Below are 17,803 nucleotides of genomic sequence, written 5' to 3' on the forward strand. Positions count from 1 at the left end.
CACCATAGCCAATATATGGAATCAACCGAAGTATCCATCAATGGATAAAATTATAAATAAAATGTATATAGATACACAATGGAATACTATTATTTAGCCATAAAAATAAGAAATATCATCATTTGCAACAACATACATGAATCTGGAAGGCATTAGGTTAAGTGAAAGATCCAAAGCACAATATGACAACAGCTACATGATCACATTCATGTATGGAATCTGAAAAAGTTCATCTTAAAAAAGTAGAAATTTAAATGATGGATACCAGAGGCTGGGGTAGTTGGGAAGGGAGTGTTGGGGAAATGTTAGTCAAAGGATACATCATTATAGTTAGATAGAATGAATAGGTTCAAGTAATCTATTGCGTAGCATGATGACTATCATTGATGACAGTATATTGTATTCTTGAAAAATGTAGAGACTGGATGTTAGGTGCTTTCACCACAAAAATTACAACTACGCGAGGTAATACATTTGTTGATTAGTTAGATTTAACCAATCCACAATGCATATATACTTCAAAACATCGTGTTGAACATGATAGATACAATGTTATCTGTCAATTTAATTTTAAAAAGAAAGAATGAGAAAAGATACTTTTCAAAAAGTATTAATACTCATTTTTCTGAATTCCTGTAGTGTATTTTCAAGATGAAGTTTTCTAAAGTAACTGAAGCATATCTCATTAGCCATAAAAAATTATTTTGTAATGACAGTTTTAATGTAGATCTTCAGGAAAAGGCACACAATTACTGCCTTTTAAAATAGAATGCATGAAATACAATTAAATCTTTCCTTGACTAGTCATTTCAAAACATTTTTTTTTTTTTTTGGAATATCTACTGTTTTACCTGTTACAAAAAACACTAAAAACATTAAGGAAATAAAAGTTTAAAAATTTACTCTTAGTTTCCAATCTCAATGGGAAGTTAAATGTTTGGAAGGAAAAGTTTCAATCTGGCCTCTGAAAGGCTGGACAGAGATAAGCTGATTGTGTTTAAGAGTCCCAGAATTAGGAACATTTAGCCTAAAAGGTGACAAATGTGGTAGTTATGGAAGGATGGATTAGGATTTAAGAAAGAGTGATACAGCATTTTAGAAGAAAAGGAGAGGCTTTCCAAATTATTCCAAGAAAGTGGTAAATTGATGAAATGGTGAAATGTTCAGTGTGCTTGATGAGTAGCAGCTGGAGAATAGTTCCAGACTTTACAGGAACATGAAAAAACATTCACTTTGGATCACATTACTTTCTTGCTTACAAACCATTGTTCTGCTATCAGTTACTGAGTAAAAGTCTTAGCTTGTTAAAATGTAAAAAATGTGAGCAAGCCCAGCCAAGATGAGCAAAGCCGCATACCTGACCTGCAGTTAGCTACAGATGCATAAGGGAGTAAAACAAAGGTCATTCAATCCTGGCCCAGATCAGTTATCATGTAGACCTATGACCAATAATAAGTGACCATTATTTTAAGCTACTAAGATTTGGGATATTTTTGTAACTCAGTAATATTAAACTGATGAATTGTGTTAGTGCTTTTCTATTATTTTGTCCTAAAGTAAAAATGTCTTTGCTACTTATCACATTCAAAGAAATGTGGAGATGTAATAGAAACAAATCTTGCTAGGCAAATAGAACTATAATATTGCTTTGAGCTGGCATAAATTCAGTTCCATGTAATTCCATTTCTTGTTATAAACTTGGCTCTCTAAATATACAATGTATACTTCACTATATGAACACATGTAAATGCAGATACTGTGTATATGAATACATTATTTATGCCATTCAAAAATTTACCAGTCTTCATATCCATGGCATTAATATTTTTAAAAATAACTCTTTTTAGTATGGACAATTTCAACTATAATATTCACAAACATAGAATAACATAATGAAACCCTATGTGCTTATTACCCAGCTTTAGTAATTTCTAATATTTTGCATGTGGTGTTGTTTGTAACAGGCTTTTGTTTTGTTTTATTTTTGTTTTTGTTTTCCTTTCCTTTGACGACATGAGTGGCATTCAGCGCTGCTAAGAACAAATTTGTAGATTTTTCCTGCAATGCTTTAAATAACCTCCGTTTGTTACCAAGTAACTCTTGGGTATGTACTGATAGCAAAAGTAATATAAGAGTATTCACAGCATAATTAGATTTGAATAGCAAGTATTATTTAAAGGGTGCCTGATATTATTGCTCATAGGCATGTTTTTCTTTCTTGTACTTCTTTTTGGTAGAAGTAGGATTTTTTTCTACTTCTGTGAAAAATGACATTAGTACTTTGATAGGGATTGCAATGACTCTGTCAACTGCTTTGGGCAGTATGGTCATTTTAATGATATTAATTCTTCAATCTATAATATGAATGTGGGATGTTTTTTCATTTGTTTGCATCCTCTTCAACTTTCTTCATCAGTGTTTTATAGTTTTCCATGTAGAGATCTTTCATCTCCTTAGTTAAATTTATTCCTAGATATTCTATTTTTTGGGCTATTGTAAAGGGGATTTCTTTCTGAGCTAATTCATTATTTGTGTATAGAAATGCTACTAATTTTTGTATGTTGATTATTGTCCTGCAACTTCACTGAATTCATTTATCAAATCTAAGAGTTTTTGGTGGAGTTTTTAGATTTTTCTAAATATAAGATTATGTCACTGACAAGTAAGGATAATTTGACCTCTTTCTTTCCAGTTTGAATACCATTCATTTCTTTCTATTGCCTAATTGTTCTTGCTAAGACTTCCAGTACTATGGTGAATACAAGTGATAAAAGTGGACATCTTTGTCTTGTTCCAGACCTGAGTGGAAAGGCTTTCAATGTTTCCCTATTAAGTAAGTGAAGGATAGTAGCGATTAGCCAGAATATGTCTCATAATAAATGACCATGACATTAACCTAAAATCTGAAAGTTTCTAAGACCATTTCCCTTTGGGGAATCACAAGGAGATGAGTCATCAGTCAATTGCTTAATTTTTAAAAATATAAATCAACATTGAGTAGTAAAATTAGCCTGTATGAATAAAAGGAGGTGACTAAACTGACTTATAAAAATGTATTTATAGATAATTAATCCCCCATAAACCTGCTTCTCTTATATCATCTCCACATATGGTTAAATGGCACCACCATTCATGTATTTGCTCAAGCTCATAACTAGGGATCATCCCCCTTAACTCACGGACATTCATTTACATTTCACATCTGGTCATTCAGTAAATTGTGTTAGTTCTTCCTATCAAATACTGAAGGGAAAAAAAATTCTTCCACTTCCACCACCACCACTGTGCCATCACCTTTCAGTGGACTGCTTCAACATCTTCCTCCCTGCCTTCCTGCCTCCATTCTGCCTCACTGCTTCAACACCACTTTATTCTCCCAGACTTGAACACCAAAATGCCAGAGTGATACCTCTGGTACAAATGCCACTTGGGGCTCTCTTACTTATAAAACTTTCCAAAGCATTCCTATTATGCATAGAATAAAACCCAAGTCCTTTCCATGTTCTACAAGGCCATTCCTGCATCTGCCAGTGACTATCTCTGAATTCATTCTCATTCTTTTTTTTTACGTCATTATAGATATGATGACATTCTTTACCATCTCTTAAGCATGCCAAGTATACTACATGTCAGCACCTTTGAACTTGCTCTTCCCTTTGCCTGGCATAAACATCCTCCAGGCACTGATATGACTTGCTTCTTCCCTTTTCACAGATATGTTTCAAATGATCCTGAGACAAAACTTTCCTGACAATTTTCTCTAAAATAGCACTTATGTTAGTCTCTGTCTCTTTAGCTGATTTAATTTTCATAGTACTTATAACTACCTGACATTATATTATGTATGTATCCATTTATATGATTATTTTACATCTCTTTTTCTGGAATGCAGGCTCCATGAAAGCAGGAATTTTGTCTGTCTTGTTTACTGTTATAGCCTCTAGTATCTGGCAGAGAAGAAATACTTCATCAAATATATTTTGAACTAATAAATGAGTATTTTTATAGTTTAATTACAAACCACACTTATCAAATTAAATGAACAAAATACTAAGTATCAAAGCTAGCCAAATGAACTCCTTGGCTTTCCTAAATACATGTATTTTTATAGGTATATTATGAGTTACTTCCTTGGAAGTGTTTGTTCTGTCTCCTAGGCATGACTCTTAAGTCAAAGTTACCTTGTATGTGTTGTTAGTTTAGTCATCAACTGATCTCCCAGCTCCTTTCTGTTCAGTTGCTTAGTCACTTCTTACTCTTTGAGGCTCCTGAGGCTCTGTGACTCTGTGGTTAGTCACCATAATTATTTGCAACAGAAAAGAGAAATGCTGCCAACCAGTGGCTATTAGAGATGAGTGAAAAATAGAGCACCGCTTTTACCCCATGAGGATTCACCTGGTTAATGTTGATATTTTCTTCTGTCCATTTATTTCTTCTGCAAGGACCATGAGATTGTGTTTACATTCCACAGCTCTCACAAGATATACGCTCCACTATTAGAAACTAATGTTAAAACATTTTGCCAAAGAAAACAAAACTGAAATTCCATTATTGAGTCATTCAGAGGTTGAAGCATTCTGGGTGATCCAAGTTCCCCTTACTATCTGTGAACATAGGCAGTTGTTTGTCAATTCTTTTAAGTTAAAAAAAATGCACAAACAACCTATTGTAAAATGGAGCGAGTCAGTGCAATTGCACAAAGCATGTTTTACTGTCAACTGCATAAGTCTTTGAATATTTTTTTGTGACCAGTTTTAGTTGGTGGATTCAAATGAGGTCACCAAAAAGTTATCTCTGAGTATAGCACTCATTACAATGCATCATAAATGTGCCCTCATCTATGAACATCTTTATGAATGACTCTATGTATTACTCATACTTTTATCTCTAATTTGGTACTGACTATTTTAGGTCGTTCATAAATGCTTTTGAAATTGGATTATGGAGGTATTTATAATTATCTAGATTATAAGCTCTTTCAGGACCAAATGCTATGTTTTCTTTACATTTGATCCCCTTATAATCCTTGTACATTTGTACATTGCCTTGCATATTTAAAAGTCTTTAAAATATTTTTGTTGAATTGATTTGTTGAATATAGATAAATCCCCCTGCTATTGAAACTAGTGTGGAAATTGTTAACGATTCTTAAATTAGGATCTAAACTCCTTTTGATCCTTTGGTTGGATGCCCAGTTCATTATATCACAAACAGTAATATTTTTCTTGTCAGGCTATATAGGCTGCTAAATGCTATTGTCCCACACTTTGATGGGTATAATTAGAATAGATTTATTTTCCATCTACTATATGCAGGAACTTAATGTGTTTTCCTTTTTAATCCTCACACAAATTCATGCAGAAAGACTATTTATGTCACTTTCTCCATATAAGAAGACTGGGACTAAGAGATGTTAAATGATTTATCCAACTTGCTAAATAAGGCAGAGTCAGAAACTGTTAGACCTATGTTTCCCTGAACACTAACTGTGTGAAATCTTCCCTACTCCACCACAGTGCTTCTAAGAAATAAAGAAGGGAACTAGTTAAAATACGTTATGAAAATTACATATGATTTCGAAGGAAACATTTTATGGTAGGATAAGTATAGATATCCGAAATGTATTGAGTATTCTCAATAGTATCTGAGGGATTAGTATGTGAAGGATTAAAATTAAATTTTAAAGGGGTGATTGTTCAACAGAGAAAGATACATGTATCATAGACACCTCACATTTCTCTCCATTTAAAGACTCAATAATATTGGCCTCTTTACCCTGGTGTTGCCATTTTGTTTTAGGAAGACAGTGTTTTACGTTTTACCATTTCATAACTCAAGTGGAAAAGGGATGGAAAAAAGAGAGAGAGGCTGTATCCCTTCATGAATATTCAGGGAAACAATATAGATAGGGAATCAATCCTGTACACATCTTTGTGTATACTGACTTCGAGTTGTTTCTGTAACTGGCAGCTTGTAAGAAAACTTAGTGTCCTTAAAATTTTCCTTCTGTTATATGGAAGAGTTTTGTCAACTGAGACATATTAATAACTCTGTAAGTGAGGTCTGCTATTATTGTAAATGACTATAAAGCTTTACCATTGTTAACAGAATATTCTGAAGAATAAAATGAGGTCTTGAAAATATTTTTGTTGGTGAATACAAAGCTATATTTAATGCAAAATTGGTGAGATAAATGTCTCTACTAAAATTACGGTAGGTTTTGGTAGACAAAATATGATTAGGATTTAAAATTACCCCATGCTTCATATCATTACTGTTACACTTTGTTTTGTTTTCAAAGTGGTTTCCAATAGTGCGTGAATGTGCACGCATGTGTATAGGTGTGTTCTAGAGAGAGAAATGTCTCCGTAAATCAAGTTGTTTTCTTAACCATAAAAGGTCAGTTGGTTTAGTCATGGTGTAATGCTGATAACTTTTCTTTTTAAATTGTAATTTGATTAAATTTCCTTCTAGTTTCACCTTTGTCAATGCAGAAAATAAAGAGAGTTTTTGTGTTTGTGTGTGTGTTCATCTTGATTGGTCATTACCGTAGCAGCATTTGTTTTCTAGTACTGTCTTCTGTCAGTTCAATCCAACTAATATTTATGAAATACCATAATGTTTCAGAAACATTTAAATAATGGAAAATTCAGCTCATGTCCTTCCTTTGTGGGAGGAAAATTGGTCACCCTCAAGTGATTGTAAAACTGAGCTACATCTTAGCTTTAGCAATCACCTCCTTTTCACAGTCATTTTGCCAGTGTATCAAATCAGCAGCTCAGCTGTTCTGGTAACTGGAAGTTTCCCTTCACTTCTATTAAAGACAGAGAAATCACATGAGAAATATATTTCTGATACCCATCATAACATAATACCAAAACATGACACTTACAGATAATGACAGATTGCACGGCAAGGGCTCTCTGCTCTAGGTTATGATTATTTAGCTGCATGTTTCCACTGTTCTAACAGATTGCACACACCTTGAGGGGAGACTGCACAGACCCATGCAATATTTGTTTGACAGAATTTTCCAAGGAGCACATAACAAAGAATAGAGAGGAAAAGATCTAGCAAGGATTCTAGCTTGAATTTGCTCTCTTTGGTGAGCCTTTTGATCTTTTTGCACCTCAGATCCTTGATCTCTAAAACAAGAGAATTGAATCAGCCCAGTTTTTAAAAAATATATTAATATTTTTATTAAAAATATATTTTTTAAATTGTATTAATATTTTTAACCACAAACCACTGTAAGGTATAAGTGTAGAAACTAAAGATATTCCAAACCCTCTATCACAATATCTGGCACATTAGGATGTTTAATATATATCAATTGAATTGGATTTGTTTGGTCAACATCTTGGATGAAATACTGATGTATAAGGTAAATAAAAGGAGAGCTACTTTTGTCAAAGTGGAGTGTGTGGCACTACAAGGCAGGGAACCAAGCCCAGTGCGCCCCCCTGCCCCTGCAAACTCCACCAGATATTTAACTACCCAGAGGGGCATGGTGAAAATCATACTGTGTTAGAGAACACAGTTTCCAAATCAAAGAACTTAATAAGCATATAATTCTTCCTGGCTTCAACATTCTATAATTTCATGACTGAGCTTTAAAAAATTCCTTTACTTACATCTAGTTTGCCACATGAAAGTAATATGAAAGATCTTAAGGATGTTGTAACATTATGCCATGGAGGGGGTGGTGGGTTAGGATGGAGAAGCACAAAACCATTTTGTATTTATGAATAAATGTACTGCATATGGGCTTTATTGTCTTTCTCTATAGAACTTTATTTTTGCCTACTGCAAACTAATGTGGTATGCATTTGAACAGGGAACAGTTCTCTCAGCTGCTTTCTGTAAAAAACTGTCAAGTTGTCTACTTGTAACTACATAATCACAAGATTATATAAACTCACATAATCGACTGAATACAACACTTATTTAGATACCATAGTTGCTTTTGAAATTCAACCACTTGATAACGAGTCTAAGAAATGTAGATTTCCAACCTATTGATGGCAAACTATTTTGCCAATATTTAGTGAATACGCTGATTATTTAGGCAGTAGAAAAATAAAATCTATTAAGATCACTTTAGGCAGGAAAGAAGAGTATTAAAGGTTAATCAGAGTGATGTCATATCTTTGAGAAGAATTTCAAAGCTATTGATCTCCTCCTATTACCCAAACTTTCATTTGCCCTTTATTTCTATCCTCTTGATAAATAGTAATAAAGATGAATGGATAATCATTCCAATAGCTATGAACAAAAGCTATCAATCATATGTGAGGTTGTTCTTCCAAACTAAAACTCAAAACTCATTCCTTTTATTCTCTGACCTGGGATACATCATTCCTTTGTACTTATTATGTTTTCTTTTAAAGAGAAATGGAGGCAAGCTGCTGAAGCTTGAATTCTTGAACCCTCTGGTGATAAGTATATGTGGCCAACTCCTGGCAGTTCTGCCTAGATTAGCCTTCCAGTTATCAACCAAGCTGGCATGTCCTCTTGGCAAGGAAGAAAGAAAGCCTGCAAAGCAAAAACATTTAGTTTAGTAATCCTTAATTGATAATTTATATACTTGTTAGAGCAGAAATTTCAGTGACAGGTTTCAAGGGACCTAGGCAATTCAATCAGAGAGGGCAGGGCAGAGTGAGGAGGCTAAATGAAAGAGAACTTACTAACTAAAGTCCAGATATAGTCTAGTTTGGCTAGGAATAAAGATGCAATGGAAAACCTATCTTCAAGATTTCTAATGGCAAGCTCTTAGATTTGTGGGCTGATAACTGAAATTGACAAGAGCACAGAGCAGAAATGTGTAGAAGCTTAAAATCAAAGAGAGTATACCATGCAAATTAGCAATAAACACTATAAAATGTAATGGATAATAGTAATAAAGAGTTTAGACTCAATGGAAAATATAATTTAAAATATTCCCTTGGTGTGGGTGTGCATGCTTGTACTTGTACTAATTTAATGCCACATCTACCTCACTTAGCTTATGTATGTAAGAAATACTTAATGTAATAACTAAATGGCAGGTTTTGAAGTGATGTGATCTAGGATATGGAATTAAGAAGAATGAGACAACTTTATGCAAAAAAATCATTGTAATATATGACACATATATCATGTGTAGCTTTAATTAACACAAAAATGTAGGCCATCCCATTAAAAGCAAAACAAAGAACAAATTGAAATGCTTTCTGAAACACAGTTATATGTTCGTAAGGACTGACCAGTACTGATGCTCTAATTCATTTGTGTCATGTGACTGTCAATCTGTCAGTGTTATATTTTACTCTTCTACAGCCTAATAGCTTTTCAGCTTGCCTGAAGGTGATATCTACAGTATTTTCATTGTTACTTAGTAGGATGCTTTAACACTACTTTGAAAATGAAAGATAGTTGGGAAAATAGACTGTATTCTATCCTTTAGTTTCAAGCAGCATAACTCTAAGTCTTTGTATTATTATTGTTGTTTTTCAGCCCCCCTGACTGATAAGCCACCCAAGCTTTTGTATCCTATGGAAAGTAAACTGACAATTCAGGAGACCCAGCTGGGTGAGTAATTCCTTAATTCTAGTTAATATACTGTTCTCATCACGTTATGACAGTTCCTAAGCCTAGATTGTAACCTAATGTAATACTCGCAGCTAAACCATTTGTATTCATAGGGAACAGAGTTAAAAAATGCTAGCATACCTAGACATTTCATTCCTTGGAATGCATGCCATTGGACCCAGTTGGACATATGGATGTAAAACCTCACATGCTGTTTAGGTGGCTGTTGGGAAATGAGATAGGCTGATAATTTTAGTGATGGCATTACAGTTCCATGTTATAAGATTTGAATTGATTTTCAAACAGGTGGTATGTAATAATTTGATTTATAATATCTATTAATACGTTAAAAAGCAATTTCTGAAATTTAGGGAAAAGGGTTCAAATTTATTAAAATAAATGTCACATTACGGTTAAAAAACATTTTAAGTCTAATCAAGTATAATGGAAATTTTGCTAGATATATTTTGGATAGTATATTAATAAAATATTAACAAGTGACTTTTGGTTAAGTGACTAGTAGATTTGGGGCATAAAGCTGTAGACAAAATATGTTTTGAAAAAATTTATAATTATATACAAATCAGAATTCTGACTTATCTTAGAGGTTCATCTAGAATTTTTGAGTTTAATTTGGCTATATTTAGTTATACCAAATTATGAAAAACTTCCCTCTTAATTATAAATATAAACATAGCAATTCTGTTATAATATCTTAGGTCTTATTTTTATTGAAATGTAGTATGCGTGCATATACCATAAACTTTGGCAGAAAAGTTCTTGTTTTTAGTGGTGCAGTGTAAAAATTTATCAAAAACATAAATTTAAGTGATTATCCATGTTTGTTAGGAAATTTCATCTTATATTAACCATACAAGAGTGAAAATGCATTTACCATATATAACTAAAAAGAATCAGTATACTGTCCTTTGAGTTATTAATGTTATTCTTATTCCTGGAGTGAGAATTTGCATCAAATTTGCACATCTGTTTTCCAAATGAAGATTACAGATGTGATAATCTTTACTAATAACATATCCAAAGTTATAGTATACAAAGATATGATGGTTTTAGCTCCAGTAAAATTATTGTGGTCAATGGATTTCTGGCACTTGAAATGCTTATATTTGCTAACTTGAAAGCATGAACATACAGGATTTATACAAGTCAGGGTGTTAATGTCTTTCTTTGATTCAAGCCTTTTGAATTAATGTCATACACATGCAAGTAGTATTATAATTGCTGTTATTTTGAGATGGAAGATTATAAATAGCATTAAAGCAATACCACATAGAAGCAAATAGATGTACTAAAATTTCATCATGCACTTTATTCATGCCATGGCATCCTTAATTACATTAGAATTTATTGCTATGTTATGAATAAATTTTTAAATATAAATTCTAATAAGTAGCCACACTTATATAGACCTTTTAATAATTCATAGGAAGATGTATTTCTAAGGAGTTATATAAAACTATAAACATTTTGAACGAAGAATGAAGGGTTTTATGATACCAGTTACTGTAATGTGCACAGTAAAAATAGAATTAATTGTATGCCTTTGCTTGAAAATATAATTAACTGAATTTTATGGTTGATTGTTGCCCATTGGGTTTCTTTTTATTGTCCCTGAATTTGTAATAAATCAGGTTGTTCTCTACTTCTTACTACAGTGTTTTACAAAATAAAATAATTGGTAGAGCTATTTTTAAAACTTTACCTTCTCTTGAACAAAGTCACAAAGACTAACCACATCAAATTTAAAATATAGAAATTTATTATGCAAAATGTGACTATTCATTCATCTGAAAAAATATGGGCATGTCTGTTCTTAAAATGCTCCAAAAAATACTCTTAAATCCTTTACTGTCACTCAAAAAGGAGCATGAGCTCTCTTTAAACACTAACTAAACTAGTGGATTCTTTTAAGCAATTTTTATTGTGTTGTATTTTATGATTTTTGGTTCATAGTGTACAGATTAATAATTTACTAGTTAGAGAAATTCAACCTTAATCATTGGATTTTTGAATAACAGTTAATTTGAAGTAACTACCTTAATAGTGTTGTTGTTACTTTGCTAGCCTTGCTATGCTAGTAGGTGAATCAAAAAGGATAAGTGAAAATAGGAAAGAATATTAAAGACAAAAAAAAAGGCTTGAGATGAGATGTCTAAAATATACTTTTTTCAAAAATATGTATTTTGGCTTTTCATTTCCTTAAGGATTTAATTTTTGCCCTTTCCAGATTTGACAAACTACCTATTCAACAGGTTCCAAGTATGATACAAATCCTAAGAAAGAGGGACTGAGTGAAGAGTCTTGGGTTGGGAGTAAAGAGGGTGACCTGCACCCATGATGGGGAAGTTATAGCCTACTCTTACGAGAAGATGAAAATCTTTTAACAGAATTTTACTGTCCAAGGATTCAGAGGTTTGCCGTGACTTGTCCTCAAATTGAGAGTTGACCTCAGAGGATAATCAAACCCTTATATGAGTTACATTATAAGAAAAATCATCAGGAATTACACAAAGCTGAGCTTGTACATGTCTGGTGACCTAACTTGAGCATCCTAGCTAAGTTACATGCATATCCAATCAACCCTAGTAACTATGTGTCCATAGATTCTCTAGTTTGCTCACAAATATATGTAATTCATCAATAATGAACTTTTATATAATCATGAAGTGCATGGATTTGCTCTTCATCTCCAAATTCAATTTCTCTGCTGTTTGCTAGCCATACCTACCTTTCCTGTTTTCTATATCCCTTGTGTCTTCTTCTTCTAATTCCTTCATATTTTCAAACTGGAAAGGATTTGATAGTGGTCATTTAAATTCTTTTATTGTAGAAAGAAAGCAAAAAGCACTAAAAGCAAAGTACTTAGGAAAAAAATCATATAATGGAAACTAAAAATATGTGATCACAACCTGGCATTTCCATTTTAAGTGGCACCTGTATGTTATTTCTAAATGTAAAGAAAAAAAGAGAACATTGTCCATTTTACATAACTTTCAGACATCAGCAAATATATGAATAGCACTTTATTGGTGGCAAAAGTCCCAGAAATTTCACTGTGCCGTTCTCAAAGTCAATCTGGGAGGTGAGCCTGACTACTTTTTCAGGCTACTATACTCAAGAGAATCAAAAGACAGACACAACTGTCTTGCTAAACCTGGGCCCTGAGGATATCATTCAGAGATGTGGCCTGCCTGTTATGGTAAAGAGCCTACTTTCAGAACCTTCAGGAACAGATGGCATATTCCGTTGCTACCAGACTTTCAAAGAGTAGAAATTGACCCTACTCTTGACCTAGTGATACAAATTGTATTTTACAACTCAGAATTCACTGAAAATTATCATTAATTACTTATCTAGATATGGACATCACTTTATTTCAATGTCAGTGTTTGGCTTAAAATAATTACAAAGTTTAATGGTAGAAATTTTGGGAAAATAGAGAAAAGAATCTTTTTCTTATACTTTACATTATAAACACATTCTGCTCCTATTAAATATTCTCACAAAATATCCTTTTAATGACTGATGTGAATGACATATAATTTCATATATATATTGCTAGAAATTGTAATTCTTCAAGTTTTTGTTATTATAAATAATGTGATGGTCTTTACCTATACATTTTTCCCCTGACATTATAATTATCTCAACAGAACAGATTCCTAAAAGTAAAAATACTAGATAAAACGAAATAATTTTGTTAAAGGTTCTTACTACATATTTTCAGAATTCTTAACACAGAAGTATAAACTCCCACCAGAAATATTTAATAAGTATAAATACTACTTAATCTTTAACCAAATTAATAAAATATCTTTATAACATAAAACTCTTAAAGATCTCTTTTCCTTGATATTAAAATAATTTCTCCCTCCTCTGTTTTACCTCTTTTTCTCTCTTTACTCATGAAGTACAAGTGGACTATCTTTGAGTTTATCCATATTTGAAAGTTCTAGTCCATTTAGGTAAATGTCTACCCTTGAGAAAATATACAAACCTAACTGAATGTCTGTAATCTGTATCCATTTTCTTCTCTTGCTTATCCTAATGCTCAACTAAGACCTTCCTCCAGATTCTATATTTCTTAGTAAAGTACCCAGTAATTTTGTGATGTACTCTGGGCACATGGAATGTCAATAAATACTAATTGACAATAAGATGTACACAGCACTAAGGAAACACATCTCTAAATTTTCTGCAAGAGAATATAGCGTGTAGACCGAACCATGTAAGCTGCCCAGCCATGCTCTTATTTTTCTTTACCAATTTATTCTTGTTTGTTAAGTTTATTAAACAGCAAGAATTTTTGCTTTCTGAGTGGGTAACAAGAATTCACCAGATGTTAACATCTGGAGGAAAATGGTTAAGGGCATAATGAAACTTCAGATTTTTAAACACAGACCTTAGTAAAAGGATACGCATTTTATCCAATATATGCAATTTCATCCAGTTTAGCTATAGGCTAATTAAAATAAAATGTCACACTAGAAGTTAACTAGCACCCCTTGCCTTGTTCCACCATACTGCAGTTGCAGAATTTTAGATTTGGAATAGACGAAGGAAAATGTCCTTATATTTTATTATAGATCCTAATTGCACCTTTTCTGAATAGTTACTACTCTGTAGTAATAAACTTGGGAAATCATTTTGTTTCCTCTCTAGGGTGTGAAAATGTTTAATATAAATACCCTAGAAACAATATTACTTAGGTGTTGAATTTGATACTCAATTCTGAAAGTGTCATGTAATACTGTTGATTCTAAAAATTACTGTTTTGCTGAGTTGTACAAGCGATGTAAATATGACAGTTCCCAGAGATAGGAAAGTCAGTATTGGCCAGGTTTTCTCATCTACATTTACGCTGCTGGTTCTCATAAGCAAATGTAAGGCCATTGACTTCATTTTACTGCATCATAGAGAATATACAAGACATGTTTTTACTAACACACTAAAATAAAAAAAAAACATAAAACTTCCCTCTCTACTAGGAGAAAAACAGTGATATCCCAAGTACAAGCTTTTTACGGAAAATTATGTTCTTGTGGCCCACTTAAGAAAGACATGCCAATCAGCATATTTCTAGTGTCCGAAATAAACCTGTTAGACATCAATTAAAGCTTTTGGACAAATAGACATCATAATTAAAACATGGAAAGATAAATACAGACTGGTATTATAATTATTTAAACTAATGGTGTTCAATTCTGCTCAATCCAAATTTATCATCCCAAAGTAAATGAAAGTGGTAACTTTAACAGCTCTTTTTATCTTACTTTTGAAACCAAAAAGCACGCGAAAACTTTTGACTGACCTAAAAAGGAATACTTAGTATACCAGTATTTAAGTTATTATCATATATCCTTAAACAGATGATAAATCAATAAATGGAAGCTAGTATTCATATTTTTAGGTCATTGTATGACCTAACTTACATGAATCTCTCAGATTCTCAAATTCAGTCATTTCTGATGACAGAGAGGAGAAATAAGTTTGGGAAAAAATACAACTTTGCATACTTGCTTTTAAAACTGCTATCTAAGTAGAAGTTGAAATTACTTTTTATGTTTTAAGTGGTCAGGGCCAGGCACAGTCGCTCATACATGGTATCTCAGCATTTTAGGAGGCCAAGGCAGGCAAATTCCTTGAGCCCAGGAGTTTTAGACCAGCCTGGTCAATATAGTGACACCCACATCTCTATAAATATACAAAAATTAGCTTGGTGTGGTGGCACTTGCCTGTAGTCCCAGCTACTTGGGAGACTGAGGTAGGAGGATCACTTGGGCCGGGTGATTGAAGCCGAAGTGAGCCATGATTGTGCCACTGCATTCCAGCCCGGGTGACAGAATAAAGACCTTGTCTCCAAAAGTAGAAAAAAAAGTTTTAAGTGGTCAAGGCCTAGTTCTAGGACAGGTTTGCAACCCCATAAAAAAGATGGACATGAAGGTAAGAACAGTTCCTGTGGGCCAATGATATCCAAAAGTTTGGAAGCCAGTTAAAGCACTTTTTTGATAACTTTTATTTTAGGTTCAGGAGCACATGTGTAGGTTTGTTATGTCAGTACACGTGTGTCACAGAAGTTTGTTGTATAGATTATTTTGTGACCCAGTTACTAAGGATACTACGCAATAGTTATTTTTTCTTCTCCTCTCTCTCCTCCCACCTTCCACCCTCAGGTAGGCCCTAGTGTGTGTTGTTCCTCTCTTTGTGTCCATGTGTTCTCATCATTTAGTTTCCACTTATAATTGAGAACGTGCAGTATTTGGTTTTCTTTTCCTGCATTAGTTTGCTAAGGATAATAGCCTCCAGCTCCATCCATGTTCCTGCAAAGGACATGATCTCATTCTTTTTTATGGTTGCATAGTATTCTGTGGTATATACGTACCACTTTTAAAAAATTCTAATCTGCTATTGATGGACATTTAGGGTGATTCCATGTATTTGCTCTTGTGAGTAGTGCTTCCATGAACATGCGCATACATGTGGTGTTATGATGCAAAGATTTATAGTCCTTTGGGTATATACCCAGTAATGGGATTGCTGGGTCAAATGGTAGTTATGTTTTTAGCTCTTTGTAAACAGACAACCTATAGAATGGGAAAAAATATTTGCAAACTATGTCTCTGACAAGGTCTCATATTCAGCATCTATAAGTAATTTAAACAAATTTACAATGAAGCACTTGTTTAAAGGCTTTTAAAACTGGGACAGAGACAATGTGAGTTTTCTTGTTCATTTGCTTTGCAAAAGGGCCAGAGGAAAAGAAGAAAGAAAAGGCCCAAGAAAGAGTGCTGTTACAAGAGCAATGCAGAGAGTACATTTAAGCTTCCAACTCCTGATCTAATCCCCATGCTGGACACTGACACATATTATGCAGATTACTTTTTTGTTCCAGCACTACGAATACTATTTTATTTGTTATCAGTTAATTAAGAAGCTATGAAGGTATAAATCTTCACAATTCTAGATGAAGAACTTTAAAAGGTGGAGGAGTTCTGGACGTTATCAAGTCAAACTTTTCTTTTCTTTTCTCTTTTTTTGGGATGGAGTCTTGCTCTGTCACCCAGGCTTGAGTGCAATGGCGCAATCTCGGCTCACTGCAACCTCTGCCTCCCAGGTTCAAGCAATTCTCCTGCCTCAGCCTCCCGAGTAGCCGGGATTACAGGCATCCACCACTATGCCCAGCTAAATTTTTTTTTTTTTTTTTTTTTAGTAGAGATTGGGTTTCACCATGTTGGTTAGGCTGGTCTCGAACTCTTGACCTTGTGATCCACCCACCTTGGCCTCCCAAAGTGCTGGGATTACAGGCATGAGCCACCGCACTTGGCCAAACCTTTTTCTTTTTATTGATGAGAAAATGGATACCCAAAATGGCTACATGTTTTTTACATAAAAAATTTACAAAACTTGTTATTGCCATTATCATGATCCTCGTCATTATCATCATATTATTATTGTTTTTGTTGTTACAATTAAGAGGCAGTGTACAGTAGTTGCTCCAAGTTGAAGTCTCACACAGACCTATATGACAATTTAGCTCCACTACTTACTTGTGGTGTGACCTTGAACAACCAGCCTTCAGTTTCCTAATCAATAAAAAAGGTACCAAGATAGTACTACCTCTATGGAGGTAATTCGAGTATTTGATCAGATAATGCATGTAAAAATCAATACATTACATGGCATATATTAAGTAGTCAATATACGTTTGCTGTTAGTAGTTGAGACATTTGAACACTATAAAAGAGTACTGTATATAAAAGATTCTTGAAATGCATTTTGAATGTCAATGCTTATTTGGTCATGCTTATATTCTTACTACAGTATCATACTATGGCAGGATATATGGGCTTCATTACAGGATAAATGAGATTTCAGAAAATTTATTTCCATCTCCCCTTTAAGGACACAATATGCATACTAAATTTTTGTAATTCATTGAATCTTTTTATTATAGAAATTATTGATTTTAGATTACTTAATTCATCAAGTCTAGCCAAATGCATATAGCAAGCACATAGTTATAACAGAAGAAAATGAACTCTATTCTTAAAGAAAATGACATTTTAAAGGACACTATGCCACATGAATTTATGGATGACAATCAAGACAAAAATAAGAGTGAAATTTTTTTTTAAACAGAGGAAATTCAGGTATAATATTTTTTAAAACAAGAGACCTGGAAAATAATTTTATACCATTATTCCTGTCAAGT

At 33.2% G+C, this 17,803-nt stretch overlaps 1 protein-coding gene across 1 annotated transcript in view; it reads left to right on the top strand.

Moving 5' to 3' along the window:
• Positions 1-17,803, top strand: part of IL1RAPL1 (interleukin 1 receptor accessory protein like 1) — a 1,323,503-nt gene that overhangs the window by 1,037,330 nt on the left and 268,370 nt on the right. Inside the window, exon 6 of the mRNA XM_017501615.2 lies at positions 9,496-9,570. Coding sequence (XP_017357104.1) covers positions 9,496-9,570 — 75 coding nt within the window. The remainder of the gene's footprint in view (positions 1-9,495; positions 9,571-17,803) is intronic.

The sequence above is a fragment of the Cebus imitator genome, unplaced genomic scaffold, assembly GCF_001604975.1.
Source record: "Cebus imitator isolate Cc_AM_T3 unplaced genomic scaffold, Cebus_imitator-1.0 Scaffold282, whole genome shotgun sequence".
Lineage (NCBI taxonomy): Eukaryota > Metazoa > Chordata > Mammalia > Primates > Cebidae > Cebus > Cebus imitator.